A 20093-nucleotide genomic window follows, 5' to 3' on the forward strand; every position below is an offset into this window, starting at 1 on the left:
CCTCTGCCAAGAGCAGCCTGTGTTTTTAACCTCTGAGCATCTCTCCAACCTTGACCTTCCCCCATCCCCCTCTTAAGTATTACATTAATTGAGATTTGGGGACTTCATAGACTTGTTTAATTCTAGTAATGCCAAGAGGTTTATTTAGTAATCCACTGTTTACTTTTTAACAAAAGGTAAGTTAATGTGTATGTTTCAAACACAGTTTATTAAATTTTACTAAAATATAGCTTGAAATTGATGGTTTTTGAGTTAGGTATTTCCTCTTAACTTCTGTTTTCAATTTTATTGGTAAGTTTTTAGTTCTGAAGTCACCTGACTACATGATCAAAGAAAACTTTGTTTACATGGATAGTTTCTAAAAGTTACTTGGACAAATCACAGTGAAAAAAATTGAAAGATAAGCCGTGAGGAGAAAATGGTGTACATATTAAAAATTCAATAATAAAAAGAGAATTTTAATCAGTTTCATGTTCTTTAAAAGAGGGTCATTATAGTTGATTTGGAATTTAAGAACAGTGAGGACTAAAGTGGAGTTGAATTTCAGAACTTTTTTCACCTACACACTTAACTTTTGTTTTGGATGGTACTGGGAATTGAACCCAGGGCTTATGCATGGTGACTGTGAACATTGTAGAACTGATCCATGCTCACAGTCCCTTCTCCTCCCCCGAAACAGGATCTTACGAAGTTGATTAAGTTGACCTGAATTTTAAAGCAACCTATGCAGACCTCAACCTGGAGATCCTAGCCTCCTGAGCACTGGAATTACTGACATGAACTACCTTACCCAACCTAAAGTTCACATTTACTCCCTTGCAAGATGGGCTGGTGACTCCATCCATATCTAAGATTCATTTCCTCGTTGTGTCATACCCATGCACATCTGTGCAAATGGGTATTAGGTTCTAGGTGTACAAGATCATTTAATCTGTTGCAATAATTTTGTTTAAACCGTCTTGCAGAACTCCCTGTAAATTTTTAGGATATTTTATGGTTCATTTAAGTCTTGTAACATTTCTTGTTACCTTTTTGTAAGACTCCTTTATTTCATTTATTCAGGTGTAGACTAATTTTTAACTCTCTGTCCTCCTCCCTTTCTCATGTGGATACTCACTTCCTGCTCTAATGGTACTTGATTATATCCCAGATTGGCTCTGGGTACAAGTGCAGGTTTGTACCTACGTGATTGTGACCACATACACACTCAAATATACCTAAGCACGAATTATTCAAATGATTGACAGATGTACATACACACGTGTGTCAGCCGATTGTCCTCATATAGATTTGTACTTGACCCTTTTCCATTCACTTCTGATTTCTGTCACTCTAGCAAACACTACTTGGAGTTGCAACTCCACATTGTTGAGTATAATCAGGCAGAAAGGGCATCTTTCCTTTGTACCCTATTCCCTTTGCTTAGACCTATTAATGACAGTTTTTTGTCCTCCTGAGTTGAAGAGATTTAAGTACCATTTAAAAAAATGAAATGTAATCACTTTTATTATTATAATGAACTCATAGAAACTTCACACAGTTAGATTATAATACACTCAAATAGATACTTGCCCAGTCCCAAACTCCATGCAGCTCAGTGAATTTCTGTACAGTTAGAGTGGTCACTCTTAAAAGTGCCAATTTAACCTAGCCTCCTTTTACAAAACTTTCCCTGCTGCGTGTTTATTTTGTCTGCATCTGGGTATATAGAGCACGTTTAATTTGTTTTCTTGTATATTATTTGCTCAACAAACTGCCTTGTGTAAGGCATTGATGTCAACTTTGCTGATCTGAAAGGTTAATTTGAAATTGTTAGTGGGAGGCGGGAAGAAATATGTAGTTTTGTGTGTTTTATGCATTTTTATTTTTTCTTTATTTTTATTTTTATTTTTTGGCAGAGAAACTTTTCCATGTCTGTAAATAGTGCCGCTGTCCTGCGATTGACAGGACGAGGAGGAGGAGGAGGAACAGTGGTGGGGGCTCCTAGAGGTCGAAGTTCTTCAAGAGGGCGAGGTGAGCTATGTGAAAAAAATAATCATGCAAGAGGAGGAGGAGGCTAGGGAAATCACTAAAGACTTTAACGCATAATTGAAAAGCAAACTAACTGCTCTTTGATGTTGACTGCAAATGCCTGAACATTTATTTTCTGCTACCTTTCTGAAATGCCTTCCCTACAGCCCCTGCTTTGGAGGAATGTGTTTCTAACTGTGTAAGTTGAAGCTGGAGGGAGTCTAGACAGTCCTAGTTAACTTCTAAAGAGGAATCTTTGCTCACATTCTTCATCCCTGGAGCTTTGCATTGTGGGAACTAGAGCATCCTGAAGGGGTTTGGTGACTGGAGCCTCCTCCATGCAGTATAGCATTTCTTTACAAGGACCATGTGCAGATGTTACCATAGCCAGGAGGAATTTAGTGAGACACACCTCGATACCTTTTATGGGTTAGACCTCTTAGTGGGCATTGTCCCCTGGCATTTATGCCTTTTTCTTAGAAAGTTTCTGATTTATTGTTCTTTTTCATCCCTATTTCGTATTCATTGGTTTTCTGTTAAAACCGTTCTTGATGTTTACAATATACATTCTTCCTTCAGCATGAAACCCTATGTGGATTGAATCATAACATTAGTCCAAACATTTGTTGAAATTTTTCTCTAAGAGATGCTTTAGAAATGTAATTGGGTGTCAGCCGTGGCCATCACATTATGTGTGGTACAATTATGGATGTGGAATATCTACATTTCTTTTTCCATTTCATTTGTTTCAGAAAATTTTGAACATTATGTATGCCTTGCTAATAATTTATACACATTTTTTAAAAATGGGGAATGTATTGTTTCATTTAGAAGGTGAACGATGAAGAGGCTAGCTAAAACTTTCAATTTTTTTCCCTAGGTACATTTTTTTGTTTGCTTGTAATTTGTCTTTGTCTGGAATAGTACTTTTTAACCCTAGTACTGATGGTAGACTCATTTGTAGAACTTAATAAGAAACAGCATTGCCCCAGACATTGAGGTAGTGAGAGTTAGGCATGTCTGCTTCCCAAGTTGTGCTTACATCACCACTGTCTGGGATCTGTGCAGATTGGTGTGTGGTGATGTTTGGAGATGGAACTGACTGATTATGGTTCTGGCCTCTCCATGGGCATTTCCCCTGCTTTCCTCCTGTGGGGTGCAGTGAGGAGAGGTTTCATTCTGGCAGCTTTCCCTCCTGTGTTCTTCAGATCAAGCCAGGGAAAAAAATTCCTTAATCAAGAGTACAGACCACACACATCCTCCACCTGGTCTCTGTAGGCCTTAGAAAAACCTCACATATTAAGAAAGGAGCAGAACCTGGGTGTGGTAATGCACTCCTGTAATCCCAGCACTTGGAGGGTGTTGTCAGTAGGGTCAGGAGTTCAAGCCCAAATTTCAGCTACACTGAGAGTTTATAAGGCTAGCCTGAGCTACATTAGATACTACAGCAACAACCAAACTGCCCCCCCTCCACTCAACAAATACCGTATGCCAAAGTAACAACAAATAGAAACAAATGGAAGTATTGATGAGTTTCCTGTTTTTTTTTTTGTTTGTTTGTTTGAAGTAACTTTTTTTTATAATCAGTGCTTATATAAAACCCATATAAACTACTTATGCTGTGACACATAAGTAGTAAATTAACATGCTAATGTTGAAGGGTGTAGAATTAGTTAAATGGATACACTCAGCTTTGTGAAAATACTTGGAATGCTATGGTCACAGTCATCTATGATGCTTGTGGCTTTGTATTTTCACTGAATTTTAACTTGGTTGTTAATAATGATTGTGTGGCTTTTCTTTGGATTGTAGGTAGTTATCTCTTTCCAACTCAAGGAAAAAACTCATGCAAATCTGCTGGCCTCTAGACTTAAATATTATGATCTAGTAAAATTTAAATGAACAAATGGTTAGTGGGAACAATGTAACATTGTTATCTTAAAAAAAATCTGGCCTGAATGTTTAAAATTCATAAACTGTCACCTGCACCATTAGCATTGTTAGATGGAAGCATATTTTAATTCTTAAAAAGATATGGGCGAAATCTCAGGTAATAGAACAGCCCTGAAAGGTTGGTCACTGTGTTTTCTTGCTTGTTCTTGTATATGGGAACTACATTTACAGATGATTTAAATGTGACAAGTTGGAGCTCTAACACCAGATCTCTTTCTAATTAGTAAAGCTTTAGTCACATGAACAGGACTAGGGCCAGTCACAACTGCAGGGAATATTTATGTTTACATTGATTTTTTTCCCCTTCTAATTCATCTATTTCAAGACTAAAGTTTCAGTATTTTTTTTTTTTTTTTCTGGTTTTTTCGAGACAAGGTTTCTCTGTGTAGCTTTGTAGCCTATCCTGGCACTCGCTCTGGAGACCAGGCTGGCCTCGAACTCACAGAGATCCACCTACCTCTGCCTCCCGAGTGCTGGGATTAAAGGTGTGCGCCACCAACGCCCGGCAAGTTTCAGTATTTTAAAGACAGGGTTTCTCTGTGTAGCCTTGATTGTTCTGGAACTTGCTATGTAAACCAGGCTCTTCTTGAACTCAGAGAGATCTGCCTGCCTCTGCCTTCCGAATGTTGGGATTCAAGGTGTCTGCCTCCTCCACCTGGTGAGAAAATTATTATTATTTTTCAAATACTGGTCTACAGAGTTAGTTCCAGGACAACTAGGGCTGTTAACACAGAGAAATCCTGTCTCGAAGAAACAGAAAAACAAACAAAAAAGCCCCATTTTTAAAAATTATAAGAATGTGTTTGTCTGTATGGGAATGTGTACTTGAGTATAGGTGCTCAAAGGCAAGAAGAGGGCTCTGGATCTCCTGTAGTTATAATTGAACAGTTGTGAGTCAGGCAGTGTGAGTGCTGGGAGCAGAACTCAGGTCACTCATGACCTGTTAACTGCTGGGCCATCTTTCCAGCCCTGACAAAATTGTTATGTAGCTGGGCATTGGTGGCGCACGCCTTTTACTCCCAGCACTCGGGAGGCAGAAGCAGGCGGATCTCTGTAGTTCGAGGCCAGCCTGGTCTTCAGAGCGAGTGCCAGGATAGGCTCCAAAGCTACACAGAGAAACCATGTGTGTGTGTGGGGGGGATGATGTTCTTGAAAAGGAGAGACTTTTTTCTTCGTCTTAAAGTCACTATTGTGGAAGAATGTCCTTGTGTTAGAATACCTTATTTTAGGATGTTAAATAAAATATGAATATATTCTGAATGTGGCACAGAGGGGAAGCTTACTGAAGGTGATTTTTAGGTTGACTTAAAGTGACATTGATGAAACTGGAAGATACTTTTGAGATTGTTATAGTTGAACTGTGGTTTTTCACTTATATTTTATAGACAAAGTGATACTTAAGACTAGTCAGGAGAATATCCGTTGTTCCTAAGATTACCCCTGTATAGTTCTGCAGTGTTTTAGTATTTTGTAAAAGTCACAGAAGTAGGCTGGGCGTTGGTGGCACACACCTTTAATCCCAGAACTTGGGAGGCTGTATCTGAGTCAGTTCCTGATTATGATGAACAAGTAAAATAAATACATGGATGCTTCAAGTTAATTGCTTCATTGATTATCTTATTTAGAATCTATTGCTTTTGGGGGGAGGGGATGTATTTTTGTGGCAGAGCGTTTGACTAGCATATGCAATGTGCTGGATTTGGTACCCAGAACTATATACATCATTTTGCTCTGTGGGAGAAATTAGCCTAGGGACAGTTGCTAAGGTGTTTTTAGTTATAAATAGACCCCAGACTCCCAGCCTGCCTTCAGTATTTTCATCTGTGTAGGCTACAGTTGATATGTTAATTAAGAAAACTGTATAGAATGTGTGCAGCTGAAAGTGCACACTGCTTGCTGCTCACATATCTGGCACTTGGCATGTGTGTCTTTGACTCTTAGCTGTGCAGCAGTGTGGACAATGACTATATATATAATCATTCTTGAGCATGCTTTTGTCATTCAATAGCAAAGGTTTAAATTTATACCAGTGCCTTATTCTGTAGCTTCATACTGTTCTAGGATGTTCTTTATTTATTTGTTGTTTATTTTGAGGCTGGGTTTTTTGGAAGCCTGTCTTGGAATTTGCTCTGTTAGACTGTTGAGGTCACAGAAATCCACCTGTATCTGCCTCCCGAGTGGTGGGATTAAAGGCTTATGCTACTACTGCCCCGCTTATCAGAATTTATTTGGCCAAACATTATTAGGTGGTTTCTAGTGTTTTGAAATTGAAATGTTCCTTTTCATACACATATGTAGTCATGCCTTACTTAACAAGATACAGGATGGTAAATACCTCATTGGGTGATCTCATGTATGAGCATTATAATTTATAGAAGTTTAGGTGGTTTAGGTTAATCACGTGGGTTGGCCTCTTGATACAATTAAGAGACAATGATTACAAGATATATGTTGCTAATGGGATATTGCTTTATAGTAAATTTAAAATAAGTACACTTGAAAATATTGTATAGTGTTGAAAATCCATAAATCAATAACATAACCATTCATTGTTAACAGTCACATACTGTATAATACACGTTGTCAAATACACCATGTTTTTATGTGACTGTTGGTACTGTGGATTTCTCCTTCTCCTTTTTTTAAATACTATTTATTTATGTATTTTTTTAGGTATTAGTGCTCTGCCTGCATGTATGCCAGAAGGAGGGTATCAGATCTCATTGTAGATGGTTGTGAGTCACCAAGTGGGTGCTGGGAATTGAACTCAGGTCCTCTGGATGAGCAGCCAGTGCTCTTAACCTCTGAGCCATCTCTCCAGCCCAGTATCACCACAAGAAGTCTCTAGTTAGAGTTTTCAGTTCCTTTATAAGCTGACTGACTGTGATTCTAGTAAACAGTTTATCACTGAAACTGTATGCAGTGCGTGATGGCTGGCATTCTTGTGAGCGCCTCTCTCTTCTTTTCTTCCTCTTCCCCTTTTCCTTTTCCTTTCTGTCCTTTCCATCTTTCCCTGTTTTTTTTTTTGTCATTCTTGATGTAGTGCAGGCTGGCTTTGAACCTTTGATCCTCTGCTTCAGCCCCCTGAGTGCTAAGATTATAGGTGTGCTCCAACACACTTTGACTCTGCAGAGGTATTTCTGCTGGGATAAATTCTGAGTAGAATCACAGGGTTGATGGTTAACCAGATGCCCTTCATTAGAAGTGTGTTCATATTTGAATTGCAAAGCCTCTAAGTTCCTACACAATCAGTTCTGTGGTTTGATTTTATTGTTGCTATTTTCCTTACCTCAATATTTGAGTCAGGTATGAAGGATGCCTTTTATCCTGTCAGAATTCATTTCACAATCCTAAAACTGTATTCACTCCTACTACTTTTCTGGGATTAGATAAAAGTGTTGTATTGTGCTTAACATTTTCCACTGTAGTTTCTCTCTACAAACTCTCCATATTAAGTTTTTCCCAGTAGTTATTGAAAATAATCCACTAAAACATTCAGTTTATAATGGTTTATTGAACTTAGATTTTCACTGTTGACTTTTTCATTGAAGAGCTTCATGTTGATGCTGTTTATTGTTCCGGACTGGGATTCTTTGAGTAGTAGTTTGTTTGTTGGATTTGTTTTGTTTTTTAATCCATAGTTCAGCTACATCAGAGCCATTATAGACCTCACTAAATACTGAACTGTATATATCCTGCTTTGTACAGGGACAGACAGAACTTCACAGAGATTGACCTTTGATGTTAAACATGTGCTGGATATCGGTTTCTGATTATTTCCCCCTGTCCCTGTTTTCTTATTTTCAGGCAGAGGTAGAGGTGAATGTGGTTTCTACCAAAGAAGTTTTGATGAAGTAGAGGGTGTGTTCGGGAGAGGAGGTGGCAGGGAGATGCATAGATCACAGAGCTGGGAAGAAAGGTAACTTAAAGTCTTCAGATTGTAATGTAAGGATTTGTTGGTCTATAAAACTCACACCAGTGGGATTCCATAATACTTTCCTGCAATGTCAGTTACTTGGTAGACTGAGGGAGGAGATTCTGGAGTTCAGTCTATCCTGCACAATTTAGCAAACTCTTGGCTCAAAAATTAAAAAAAAAAGGCTAGGATTATAACCCAATGTTAGCTCTCTGGGGAGGTTTAGCCTTCAGTACTCCAAGCAAAACAAAGCACACCACGTTCCTTTTGTGACCGTTACAGGGTTGCATGTTCCTGCCATTCCAGCACTTGGGAGTCTAAGGCAGAAGAACCATGAGTTCCAGACCAAAATGGGCTACATAGTGAGATCTAGAGAATTACAAAGATTGGGTGGGAAAACTGTCTCCTCTCCACCCTCCCCCCAAAGAAGGAACATTCTGAAAACACAGAACTTACCCATTTTCAGCTTTACAGAGCTGAAGCCTCTGTGCACAGTTACAGAACTTCATTCAAAAGTTTTAATTATTAAAAAGTCATCATGGTTAGAAATTTTTAGATGATCCTTGTTTAAAACTATAAGCATGAATAGATGAATAAATTAGTGTAAGCATGTATAATTGCTTTGTTATTTGAATAGCAGCCATTTTGTTGGTTGGTATGTCCGTTTTGTTGGTATGAAGAAATGCATCTTCTAAGGGTTTTTGATTTTGTACAAAGTCTGGCAAGATAAATGAGGGCAGTTGCATAATGCTGGATGTAAAGGAATAGTCATTGTAGTACTTAGTATATGAAAAATGGAAGCAGCCCAAATAGATGATGGTGCCATTTGATAATGAAATTTTATATATATAATCATTAAAGTTAAGGGTGAACCCTGATCTCATAATAAGGACAGAAGAGTTAGGTTTGTAGCTGTCTTGTCCAGCACTCAGAGACTGGATTTAGTACTGAGGACCACAAATGAAGGAAATTGAATGATGTGGAAAAACATTGCTAAAGTAGTATATAAAACACCCTGCCATGTTTCTAAGTAAATTGAGTAACATCCCATTAGCAGCTGATTTTTGTTAGGTGGTGTAGTGAGTTTTTGTTTTCATCATTGTGCTTTTTTGTATTTCTAAACATTAGGTAGCAGAACTGCTACTCAAGGGAGTACAGGACAGTGTGTTTCATGACAGGAAATCTGTGATGCTTTCCAAGCCCATTTTGAAATTTATTTTGTCTTTTTAGGGGTGACAGGCGCTTTGAAAAGCCAGGAAGAAAAGATGTAGGTAAGGTTCTTACTGTTTTGAACTATGTCCTGGACCCTCCTGTTATTAAGGCCCATACTGCAGGATAAACTTAGTGCAGATTCATTGTTATCTGCATAGATCCAGTAGATGGAGCTGTAACACTGTTAAGAGTCCTGTGGGTCTTAAAGCCTTCCATGGGTGAAACTAGGAGAAATGAATATAACTATTAAGATTTACTTGACTTGATGTTTTAGGGTTATATGTTTTCTGCAAGGCATATGTTTTTCATATGACACATTGTTGGACTGAAATTCTAAATCAGGAGCTAATCTATTTATTCTTTATTAACATGGAGAATATCTCCAGGATGAGAACAGGGAAGCTGTTGGAACTGTGGCTTTTGTGTGAGAAGGCATAGGCTAAAATGGAATATTCTTACTTGAATCAACTGTTGGACTGTTTTCTCTTATTGTGTATGAGTGCATACTATGTGTGTGTATGTGGTGCTGAGGGCCATAGACCAAACTGTGCATGTAAAGGTTGTGGAGTTGGTTCTGTCCTCCCTTCATTGGGTTCTGGGGCTCAGATGCAGCAGCACCTTTACTGCAAGCCAACTTGTTGGCCCAACTTTCTCTACTCAGCATGTTTTTGTTTTTTTAATTGTGAGATGTCAGCAGCCAAATAAATTACATAGTAAAGGTGTCTACGTAAGAGGAACTTAAGAAAAATTTAGTGTTTATGATGATTTAGTTAATTTGTAATGTTAAGATGGGTTTTCTGACTGATAAATTGGTGGTCTGCATTAATATTTGGTGAAAAAAGCACCAATTCACAGTATCAACACATAATTGAAAAATATTTGTATTCCTTCAAATACCAAAGATGTTCTACAGAGTATGATTATATTTGATAGTGATTAATATTTCTCACAAACATGTTAACTCTATACTGTTCATAGACTGAATTGAATGAAAATGGTTTGTAAACATGGAAGTTAAGATGATCAGTTTCATTTCAATGCTTCCATGTAAAACTCACTTAAGTTTTATTCATTAGCATGGCATTGGGAATTCTTGGTTCTCATTAGTGCAATGACATTAAATGAGTGTAACATAATGAAATTTAGGTTTAACTAAGTAATTTATTGTCACATTTCACCCATATTGTATTCCATTTTGTAAATGCTGCCTGTAGAGATTTGGTAGGTCCTTTGTTCCCATCCTTATCAGATTCAGTACAAATATTTTTATGTGTGTATGTCTCTGTACAGGTGCTCAAGATCCCTTGGACCTTGAGTTCCAGGTGGTTGTGAGCCACTCTGTATTGGTGCTGGGAACTGAACTCAGGACCTTTGGAAGAGCAGCAAGCAGTATTAACGGCTGAACCCTCTCTAAAGACCCTAACTCAGCACTTTTGTACAGGATTGTGGAGAGGTGATGAAGAGTAGTACAAGTTTTGAAATCAGAAGACCATGTTTATTCTCCTTATTCTCAAAGTCAAATGAGAAGATAATATATAGAGTATTTGAACTCATTTATTCACTCAACATTGAATTCCTTATTAAGTCATGGGCCTTGTGAAGGTGCTAAATGTTTTCTTTGGAGGATGTTGTTAGTTGCTGGTCAGATTTTTAAATCAGTGCTCATGGAAGTAGTCTGTGGAGTAGGAAAATTTTCAACTTGAGATCAAAATTAAGTTGTAACAAAAAAGCCAAATCTAATGAAATGTAAATTTAACAGCAGAAAATGCAGTCTTATATAAGTAAGCTGCAGAATTTAAAGTATGGGGTAGCCTCTTGGGGGAAAGACTCAGCCTCCTTATAGATAACCTCAGCTTCATGTTAATCAGCAGTGTCCTTTTAGGTCAGGGCAGTATTTATTGGATCTAAATTACCCTCAGTGAGCCAAAAGATGGAAGCCTCATTGCCTTTTATTAGTTTCACATTTTTTATTTATGTGACTGTATGTGCCTGCTGTGGAGGCTGAAAGAGGATGTCAGATCCGAGACAGCTGGAGTTGCAGGCAATTTTAAGCTACCTATGAGGGTGCTGGGAAACTCTGCTCTGCTGTAAGAACAGCAACTGATTTATCTCTCCAGCAAACACCCCACCCCATCACCTTTTCTTTTATGAGATAGCCTAAGATATGTGCTCACTTTATCTTGAAAGAAAAGGATTGTGATTTGCAGTTGGAGGCCAAGGCACTTGAAGCCTTGTGATGACGACTGCATCTAGGAAATGGGTTGTTTGGATAGGAGACGAAACTGTGGGCAGGACAGAACTTGGAGAAGGGTTTGCAGGGTCACTACAAATACAAATACTAGCTTACAGAGCATATGAGTGAATTTCAAAGTCTGTATAGTGGAAGGATCAAGGAGGCAGGTGTTAAACACATTCTTAAAATGACCTACCAGTTTCTGAAATTGTTGCTTTGGGGAAGTATGAGTTCTCTTGGTGAGATTAGCTTGATTTTTTTTTTTTTAGGCAGAGTTTCACTTTTTCCTGGCTGACACTCACTATGTAGACAAGGCTAGTTTCAAACCTAGATGCATATGCCTCTGCCTAAGTGCTGGAATTAAAGAAAGGTGTGTACCACCATACCCAGCTCAAGGATAGCTTGATTTTTAACTTTCACACTTTAGTGTTAGGAACGAATGAGTAAAAGTTTGTTTTACTTCATTGTCATCATCATTTGTAGTTACCATATGAATCTAATTAATTTTTCTAACCATTCTGTATTTTAAGCAGGAAAAGTATTTTGTACTTTATGTGCATGTCTTTGATAAGGTGAATCCCAATTAGGCATAGTGTTGAGGAGTTTAATCATAGCTCTTGGGGAGAAAGAGGCTAGCAGATCACTTAAGTTCACTGGTAGTCTGGTCTAAAAAGGTCCCCTTGCCCCACAACTCAACATCAACAAAAAAGGGTGAACCATAAAAACAGAGCTGTGAAATGTAAGAGGTGTAATTAAGGGTGGCAGTATGCTGACTGCACATTTGCTAGCTGGTAGCACAGTGGTTTACACACATCTAATAGAATGCCTTGGTAAGCTGATGAGTTCAGGTTAGCTGTTCAGGGTTCTGATTTTTCTGGCTTTGTGAGTAATTGATATTTTTTTGAAAGTGAAATGGATTAGAATTTGTTAATAATTACAACACCCTTTGGGGAGAGCAGTACTAAACTAATTTGTGAGACAAACTGATATATTGATTAGTTGTGACATGTCTCTTGACATCAAGTTAAGATAATTCAATTATTAAAGGTACCAAAATGACTTGTTCTTTTTATTTGGCGAATTATTATTTGTGCCTGCGTGTGTGCGCGTGCGTGCGTGCGTGCGTGTGTGAGTTCTATATGTGAGCCTGTCTGTTCCTATACTCATAGAAATGTGTGTGGAGGTCAGAGAGATAGAGTTCCCTGTTGCTTTCTACCTTAAGAGTCTGTCACTGAGCCTGAAGCTGTTTTGGTTAGGCTGATTAGTCAAAAAGTTCCTAGAATCTGCCTGTCCTGTCCCCTCCCATCCCTGGTTCTGGGGTTACAGGTATATGGAGACATCTCTTGCTTTTTTTTTTTTTAACATGGATTCTAGGTTTTGAACTCAGGTCTGTGTGCTTATACTGCAGGTGCTCTTACCCTCTGAGCCACCTCCCAGCCTCTGCTTGTTCCTTTTAAAATTAGAGAAAGGTCATGCTACATACTTGCTTTAAATTATTTATTTATTTTGATGCCAGGGATCAAACCCCAGGGTCTTGTGAAGACTAGGAAAGTGCTCTGCCACTGAGCTACAGACCTAGCACATGCACTTGCTTTATATGTGAAGGTAAATGGGTAGGATTACAAACATCTGGGTAAGAATCATGGCTTACCCCTGTGAGTATCCATGGGAGAATAGATAGGTGGAAAACACCTGTAACATAGAATTTGTAAGTCCTATCCAACAGGAAATGATTGCTGTACAGGAGAGATTGGTTCCTGTGATCATCTTGTATATGCTTCTGTGAGAGTGAAATGAAAATTATCATTAAAAAATAAATGATCCTCATGACATCAGTATGCTCAGCCAAATATGATACATTATGTGTTTTTATGTGAAGTATCTGGAAATAGTACAGTACTCTTTGTAAATCCACCAACATGAATACCTATCAGGTTGAATTGCAAGATACAATATGCTTTTTGGTGTGAGGTACTTGGAGATAGATGGCATCATTATTATTATTGCTGTTGTTGTTGTTACAGAATTTTTTTTTTCCTGGCAGCCAGTAGTATATACTTTTCAAGCATAAATCTTAAGTTGAAGAATTTTGGTAACTGCTTGTCTTCAGTTATTTAATACCGTCATTCTTACTGGTTTCCAAGAGTAACTTTACTTGGCTGTTAAGTGGTCTTCGTTGTTGAGTATATGAGTTCCCAGTGATTTCTTCCTTTCTTCCACTTATATTCCATATTCCTGAGGGGATAATGGTCTTTTTGCAGAAAAATTAATCCTAGGAGCCATGATTCTTTGAAATAAATGAATTATGGACAGTGCTCCCAGAATCTTTCTGGTCCCTGAACATTGATTTTGAATTATGTTTCTTGTAAAATTATTTTGATGTATATGAGTGTTTTGTCTGCATGTCTGTGCACTGTGTGTGGTGTGGTGTGGTGTGGTGTGTGGTGTGGTGTGTGTGTGTGTGTGTGCGCGCGCGCGCGCTCAAGCACTCTCGAGCTTGCTTAGTACCTGGGGAGGCCAGAAGAGGGCGACTGATCTCCTGAAACGAGTTACAGAGATGGTTAAGTACTGCCATGTGGGGGTTGGGAATCAAATTAAGGTCCTCTGCAAGAGCAGCCTGTTCTGTCCAACCCCTACCACACACAAAAAAACTCTTGGTTTTGTTTTGTTTTGGGGATGTGTGGTAAGGAATTCATTTAATTTTTCAGATATCAGATTTCGCCTGACTAGTAACTATGTAATGAAATTTATCTGACTTATTTGGGGAATATGAAACATCCGTAGGGAGATTTGGGTTTCAAGTGTCTTAATGTATTCACTGTCTCCTCAGGCAGCTTGATAAACTTGAAATCTGTGTAAGTGATGTAGTGTTCTTTAGGAAGAAGCATTCAGGGAGTCTGAGATAAGGTTTTATTTTCACTGTCAGGTTAATTTTGTTAATAGCAATTTCTGCTGTCTTTATCAGCAGTCTTCAATTGGTTTGCCTGCCATGGCAGAGTATATATATGCCTACAATTTTAAAAGCAAAACTTCATAAAAAGTAATGGTCTTCTGTTATTATCAGTTTTAGGGCACTCAAGAGTTGTTCTTTATTTTCTTTTTCTTCTGTCAAAGAGTAGAAAAATGTGATTTGCTGTTCTCTGTAACATTACTGTTATGTGGTAGTATTTCGAGATGATCCTGCCTGGGTCATCCTCCACAGTGAAAGTTAGTTTTGTACTTTTCCCACTTAATCCCAAATAAGGGTAATGTTAGAGGAGGCATGCAGTTGCAGATCTCTTTGAAACTTGATAGTATCTTTTTTTCTTTTTTCTTTTTTTTAAATTTTGCTGGAGGACAGCAATTTTTTAATTGAAATGAAAATTATTTAAAGAATTATTTTAAACTGGATAAAAAAGCATTCATCCTAGTATATATAAAATTAAAAAAAGGCAGAGAAAGCATAATTTTCATGGAATATCAGACTTGGAAAGAAATAATAGAGATCATCTAGTCCAGCCTCCTACTGGTGAATAAACACTCATTTTGTGTTTATAGAAAAAACTATTTGATGTTGGAAACAGGAATTTGGGTTTGAAAATACTTTGTTACCTAATTTTCTGCTTTGTCTATTGGAGATTTTTTTTCCTAGTTGAGTTATATCTTAATTAAACCTTTGTATCTATAAAAACTTAGTATATAATATGTATTTAGCAAGTTTGTAGAACTTTTTCTATGTCCTTGAATGTGTAATGAGTCTGAAGAAACTGCTTTTACTCAAGGCGGGGGCAGCTCAGAGGAGGTGTTGATCAGCTTTCAGATCACTACTTTGAGTATTATGCAAGTACGAGTTTAAGATAGTAGAAACATACAGCTTTGTAACACTTGCCAGAAATACCACCCTGCAGGTTTTGTCTGGGCCAGGCTTTTCTTACTTGTTCTGAATATTCTGCACAAATACATGAACACATGTACATGCATTTGGGTGTTGTAGTCAAATGCTTTTGCGGATATCTATATTGTTACTTTTCTTTTGTATTTTTGCTCCTAGCTGTTAAAAATTGGGGAGATAATACCCTAGTTTTGTAGCTTAAAGAATAAAGGAATAGCATTTGCTGTCTTGAAAAAATAAAAGTTGTAAAAGGATGTTCACTAAAGATATTGTGAAATCAGCTTTCCACCTAGGGAGCTAGGTTTGAAACTAGACTGTTGCTTCAGTTTACAGATGAAAATGAGAGCTGATTTTCTTAGAGTTCAGCTGTATTAGCCCTTCACTGTCGATTTTATCTTTGTTATTGATACCATGTTACATTGGGTACCTATTAGATTCAGTTGCCTTGATTTGAGCAGATTACCACTGATACAAACTTGATAGCATAAACTCTTCTGTTTTCAGGGATGTGTGTAGTTAGCTTAGCCATCTTTTTGTGGGCATAGACATGATGTAATCAGCATTGAGAAAAATGAAACATGAGATACAGTGAAGGAAAATAGCTGCATAACTGGCTGGATATATTTAATACATTAAGAAGTGGGATGGTGCGGTGAGTCTTATTCTGTCAGCCCTGTTTCAGAGATCTGAAAATTGTCAATGCTTTGTCCATTGATATGAATATCTAGGCCAGTCCTGTGTGGACTCTTAGAGACCACAGGAGTTGGATGTTCAGGAACAGTCTTGTCAAAATTCTCCATCTTGACTTGATACTCACCTTTGGAACCTCGAGTTATCAGAGCTGCAAAGTGGTGATGTAACATGATCTCGGAGGGTAGGTAGGATGTCCTCCTTTGGCAGATTTCTCCAGTGCCTTCTTGCATTGCTGAGAGGAACACAACCAATTCAAAGTGTGGAAGGTTCTCATGCTGGAGCAGGGTAGCTAGAGGACTTGATGGTATGATGGTATGGTAGTAGGTTAGCGGGAAGATGAAGAATGGGCATTCCTCAGAACTGATCCCATCAAGGTGGAAGTCCACACTGGTCTGGTAGAGTTCACCATTTTCTCTTTCCTGATAGAGTACAGCTGAGACCCGAACACTGGTTAGAGGGCTGGGCCGGGTGTTGGCCACTTGGAACATAAGATTAGGCTTGCCATCTTTGTGAGCTACTACTGCTAAGTCAGTGAAGCGAATTGAGAAAGCTCTATTTTTTGGCCGTGCAATCTTCGCCACAAAGGCACCTAAATTAAAAATCATTGAAATGTTTTTTTTTTTTTTCAAGAATAGAAAACATTAAATCTCAATACTTTCTCTGAATGGGAAGAGTTTGTTAAGTAGTTACTTATTTCTCACTCATTCTACTGAGTAAGGAATTTATACCATTGTTAATTTCAGGTAATCTCATTTAACTGAATTTTTCAGAGTATATGTAACATTTCTGTTAAGAACCAACAAAAAACCCCAAGATTTCAAAATGACTGTAAGAAAAATTTGATTTGTTATGAAGAAATGTAAAAGTTTATCTTATAAGTTACAATGATCAAGAACTGATCATTTTCTATATTCATGCTTACTTAAAAAAGTAATAGAAATAAATTCAGTGTGGTTACAGTTGTACAACTTGGGGTAAAGAGTAGATTCAGTGCAAGGGGATTAGGAGAGGGCTAGAAGAAGAGATGATGCAATAAAGAATGTTTAACTTTGAAACTTCTAGAAGGATGTGTTTGGGGAAGCTGACTATATCAGGTGATTCAGTGTATCTTTTAAGTACATATTCCTTGTGTACCACCCACAGCTCAAGAAGAGGGTTTCCTAACCATTTGTGTACCTGTTGGCAGGCTGGTGAGGCATATGCAATCCTTGTATGTATATGCACATATGAGTATACAATTTATATATCACTTATTTTATGCAAATGAGTGTTTTGCTTGCATATATTGTAGTTGTTCACCATATGTGTGCCTGTGGAGGCCAGAAGAAGGCATTGTTGTAAGCCTCCACAAGTGTTCTGGGACTGAGCCTAGGTCCTCTGTAAAAGAGAAACAAGTGCTCTTAACCACTGAGCTATTTTTGTAGACCCCATAATTGCGTTGTAAGCGCTTAAATGTTAAATTCAAAGAGGAAGTCAAATATATTGAAATTCAGTTAACATTTGAAAAATATACAGTATTTCATATGCCATATCAGTGCATTAACAAAATCTGGCAGTAGGTTATACTGTAATTCTGAAGTAATGTAGTTGACTTGAAATACCTGATTCTGTTTATACCAAAGTTACTGGTAGTGTAGGGTTATCCATCCACCCATCTACCAACCGATCCATCTATTAATTTCTATAAAATTGAATATGTATATCATATCGTGTATTTGTGTATAACTTCATAATTGAAGGAAATGGCAAATTTAGTTAGGGGTTAGTGCAAAAATTTAAACATTTCCATCTAAATACACAGGATATCTTCAATTTATCTAAAAATGGAACCAATGTGAACCTTCTTATAGAAGTTAAGTGATTTGTTACAAGATATAGAGCCACTTGGTAGCACAGTGGGTCATCATTCATGATGCTTAGTGCTTATCTATTGGTCTATTAGTGTGCTTAAAAAAATGTGAATGTTATATAAAAGGAACCAGCATTAGAGGGAGGAGTCTTGTATGTTGCCAGACATAGGCAAATGCTTATGGCCATATTCTGATTGCATTGTAACTTTAAAACATGGTGCTGAATGTGTTGCTGTGGGCTTGTATTGAGTACATATTGAGTAAGTGATCTCTGAGGAGAAAGTCCTACCATAAGAAAGGAGATTAAGAAGTCAGATTCTTCTGTCAGATAGCATGATTGTTCAAATTTGTGTTTAATACACTTACATACTTAGCAAAATACTTCTGTGAGAATTTACTTTTAGGCTTTTTGTTATTATTTTTTGCATAGTACATTCCTGCAAGTTAATGACATGGTCCTTTTTTTCCTTACATAGTTCTAGTATTCTTTACATATATTTCCATTGTTTGTCCCTAGAGTATTTCTTTTCTTTTTTTTTGGCATCACCTACTTAAAATAATAACAAATAAATTATTTATAATAGACTTGCCTATAACCAACTATATACTTTATAAAAGGCTTGTAGTAGTTTTTTTCTTTAAAAACAAAGATAATTACCTGTGATAAAAGCCTCTAGCATGAGGCCTAGGAGCATTTGTATGGCAAGTAAGGCGATTGCACTTGGACAGTCACCACTGGGGAACATGGTACCATAACCAATTGTAAGTTGCGTCTCCAGGGAGAAGGAGAATGCAGCTGTGAAACTGGTGATGTACTTCACACAGATAGTGTGGTTTTCAGGTGGGGCATCGTGATCTATTTCCAGATCACCATTCATCTCAGCTAGAACATACCAGAGTACTGCAAAGACAAGCCAGTGGACAACAAAAGAAGCAGAAAAGACCAGCATCATCCAGCGCCAGCGCATGTCCATCAGGATTCCCCACGCATCCCGCAGATACGCAAGACCTCTTTGAGCACCCTCCATTTGGAGTGTGCTGTGGCCGTCTTTTGTGACCATCCTCCGGTATCTTTGACTTAGGAGAGGAGCGTTAACTTTACAATTACTGTTGTCCATCTCAGTCTGTAATTTTCTGAAACAAGAGTAAGGTAGTTAGTTCTGACTGACTTAGAGTCCATATTCATGGATTCTGAAGCTTTCTTATGGATAGTGTTTATGTAAGAGGGCAGTTACTGATCAGGTCATTTATTTATTAACTAGTTATATATTATTTTAGGATATTTCTTATACTTTGTTTGAGTGACTAAAAATACCATTTGATACTTTTCTAAATATATTTTTGAATTCCAGAGGGTGAGGCTTATGATTGTGCTTTTTTTAACACCTACGTTTGTCTTTGCACAAATATAGGTATTAAGTATTTATTGAGTCAACTAAATATTATTTCTAAATAATAAATTTTTAAAAATTGTTGATAATTGTGCATATAAGGAGATTAAATACATAAATATTTTACTCTGTAAATAAGTAAAAATCATTTGGAAAGTTAGTACTAGACTATCTTCAAATATTTTGTTTTCTTTCAGTTACTGTTGACGGTGACTGAACCCAGAACTCTGGGCCTCAAGCACTCGACATTGATCTAGATCCCGAGCATTCTGCTTATGTTTTGAAGTCAGACTTAGTACTAGGCCAACACTTACATTTATGCTAAGCTTTTAGGAGTTCACAGTTTTTTCTCATTCATTCATTCATTCATTCATTCATTCATTCATTCATTCATTCATATGTTGGATGTGTGTGTGGGGGGAGTGCCTGTGTTCCATGGTTTTTTTTTGAAGGGCAGAGGATAATAGGACAGTCTGGGACTCAATTCTCTCCTATTTTGTGGGTTCAAGCTCAGGTCATTAGTTTTAGTAACAGTCACCTTTATCCACTAAGCCATCTCACTGGCCCCAGATACACAATTTCAATGTATTTCTTGGAATTAGCCTATTCAAAACTTTATGAATAAATTTCATTTTGCCATCGTGGATATATTAATATATTTCTGTCCTGGTTGATTGATAGCTGTGGGGCACACCCATTCTTGGTTCATACTAAATCTTGACAAATTATGAAATTCCTGGCTGGAACTCAGCGGTAAAGCACCCACCTAACATATATAAGGCCTTTGGTTCAACCCCCAGTAAGACCACTACACCTCAATAAAAGACATTCCAACTAGATAATACCCCTTGCCCCTGGTACTAGGGATGGACTCTGGGGCCTTATGCATTACTAGGTAAGTTCTCTCTACTGAGCCTTCCTCCAAGCCTTATTTACAGTAGTTTTGAGAATAACTAAACCAGAA

The 20093-nt window shown here is 37.6% G+C and overlaps 2 protein-coding genes across 7 annotated transcripts in view; one reads left to right on the forward strand and one right to left on the reverse strand.

The window, feature by feature from the left end:
* Gigyf2 (GRB10 interacting GYF protein 2) overlaps positions 1 to 20093 on the forward strand; it is a 127774-nt gene that overhangs the window by 41681 nt on the left and 66000 nt on the right. For 4 of the 6 annotated variants that reach the window (XM_027397468.2, XM_027397469.2, XM_027397470.2 and 1 more), the window contains 3 exons: positions 1899 to 2013; positions 7771 to 7882; positions 9110 to 9150. The exons of 1 other annotated variant lie outside the window; for it this stretch is intronic. In XM_027397468.2, the coding sequence (XP_027253269.1) occupies positions 1899 to 2013; positions 7771 to 7882; positions 9110 to 9150 (268 nt within the window). The remainder of the gene's footprint in view (positions 1 to 1898; positions 2014 to 7770; positions 7883 to 9109; positions 9151 to 20093) is intronic. One more of the 6 variants, XM_027397471.2, reaches the window with a different exon arrangement.
* Positions 15855 to 18856, reverse strand: Kcnj13 (potassium inwardly rectifying channel subfamily J member 13). Its single transcript, XM_027397473.2, has 2 exons — positions 18397 to 18856; positions 15855 to 16477 (listed from the first exon to the last, which is right to left on the reverse strand). Exons 1-2 carry the CDS (start codon positions 18854 to 18856, stop codon positions 15855 to 15857), a joined length of 1083 nt encoding a protein of 360 aa, XP_027253274.1.

The sequence above is a fragment of the Cricetulus griseus genome, chromosome 2 (genome assembly GCF_003668045.3).
Source record: "Cricetulus griseus strain 17A/GY chromosome 2, alternate assembly CriGri-PICRH-1.0, whole genome shotgun sequence".
Taxonomy (NCBI): Eukaryota; Metazoa; Chordata; class Mammalia; order Rodentia; family Cricetidae; genus Cricetulus; species Cricetulus griseus.

What these genes read in the sequence shown, in the direction of transcription:
- Kcnj13 (XM_027397473.2), bottom strand. Translation starts at nt 18,856, where the DNA reads ATGGACAACAGTAATTGTAAAGTTAACGCTCCTCTCCTAAGTCAAAGA. An exon ending in GCTAGAGGCTTTTATCACAG is followed by an intron (nt 16,478 to 18,396) that starts GTAATTATCTTT and finishes TTTTTAATTTAG; the next exon opens with GTGCCTTTGTGGCGAAGATT.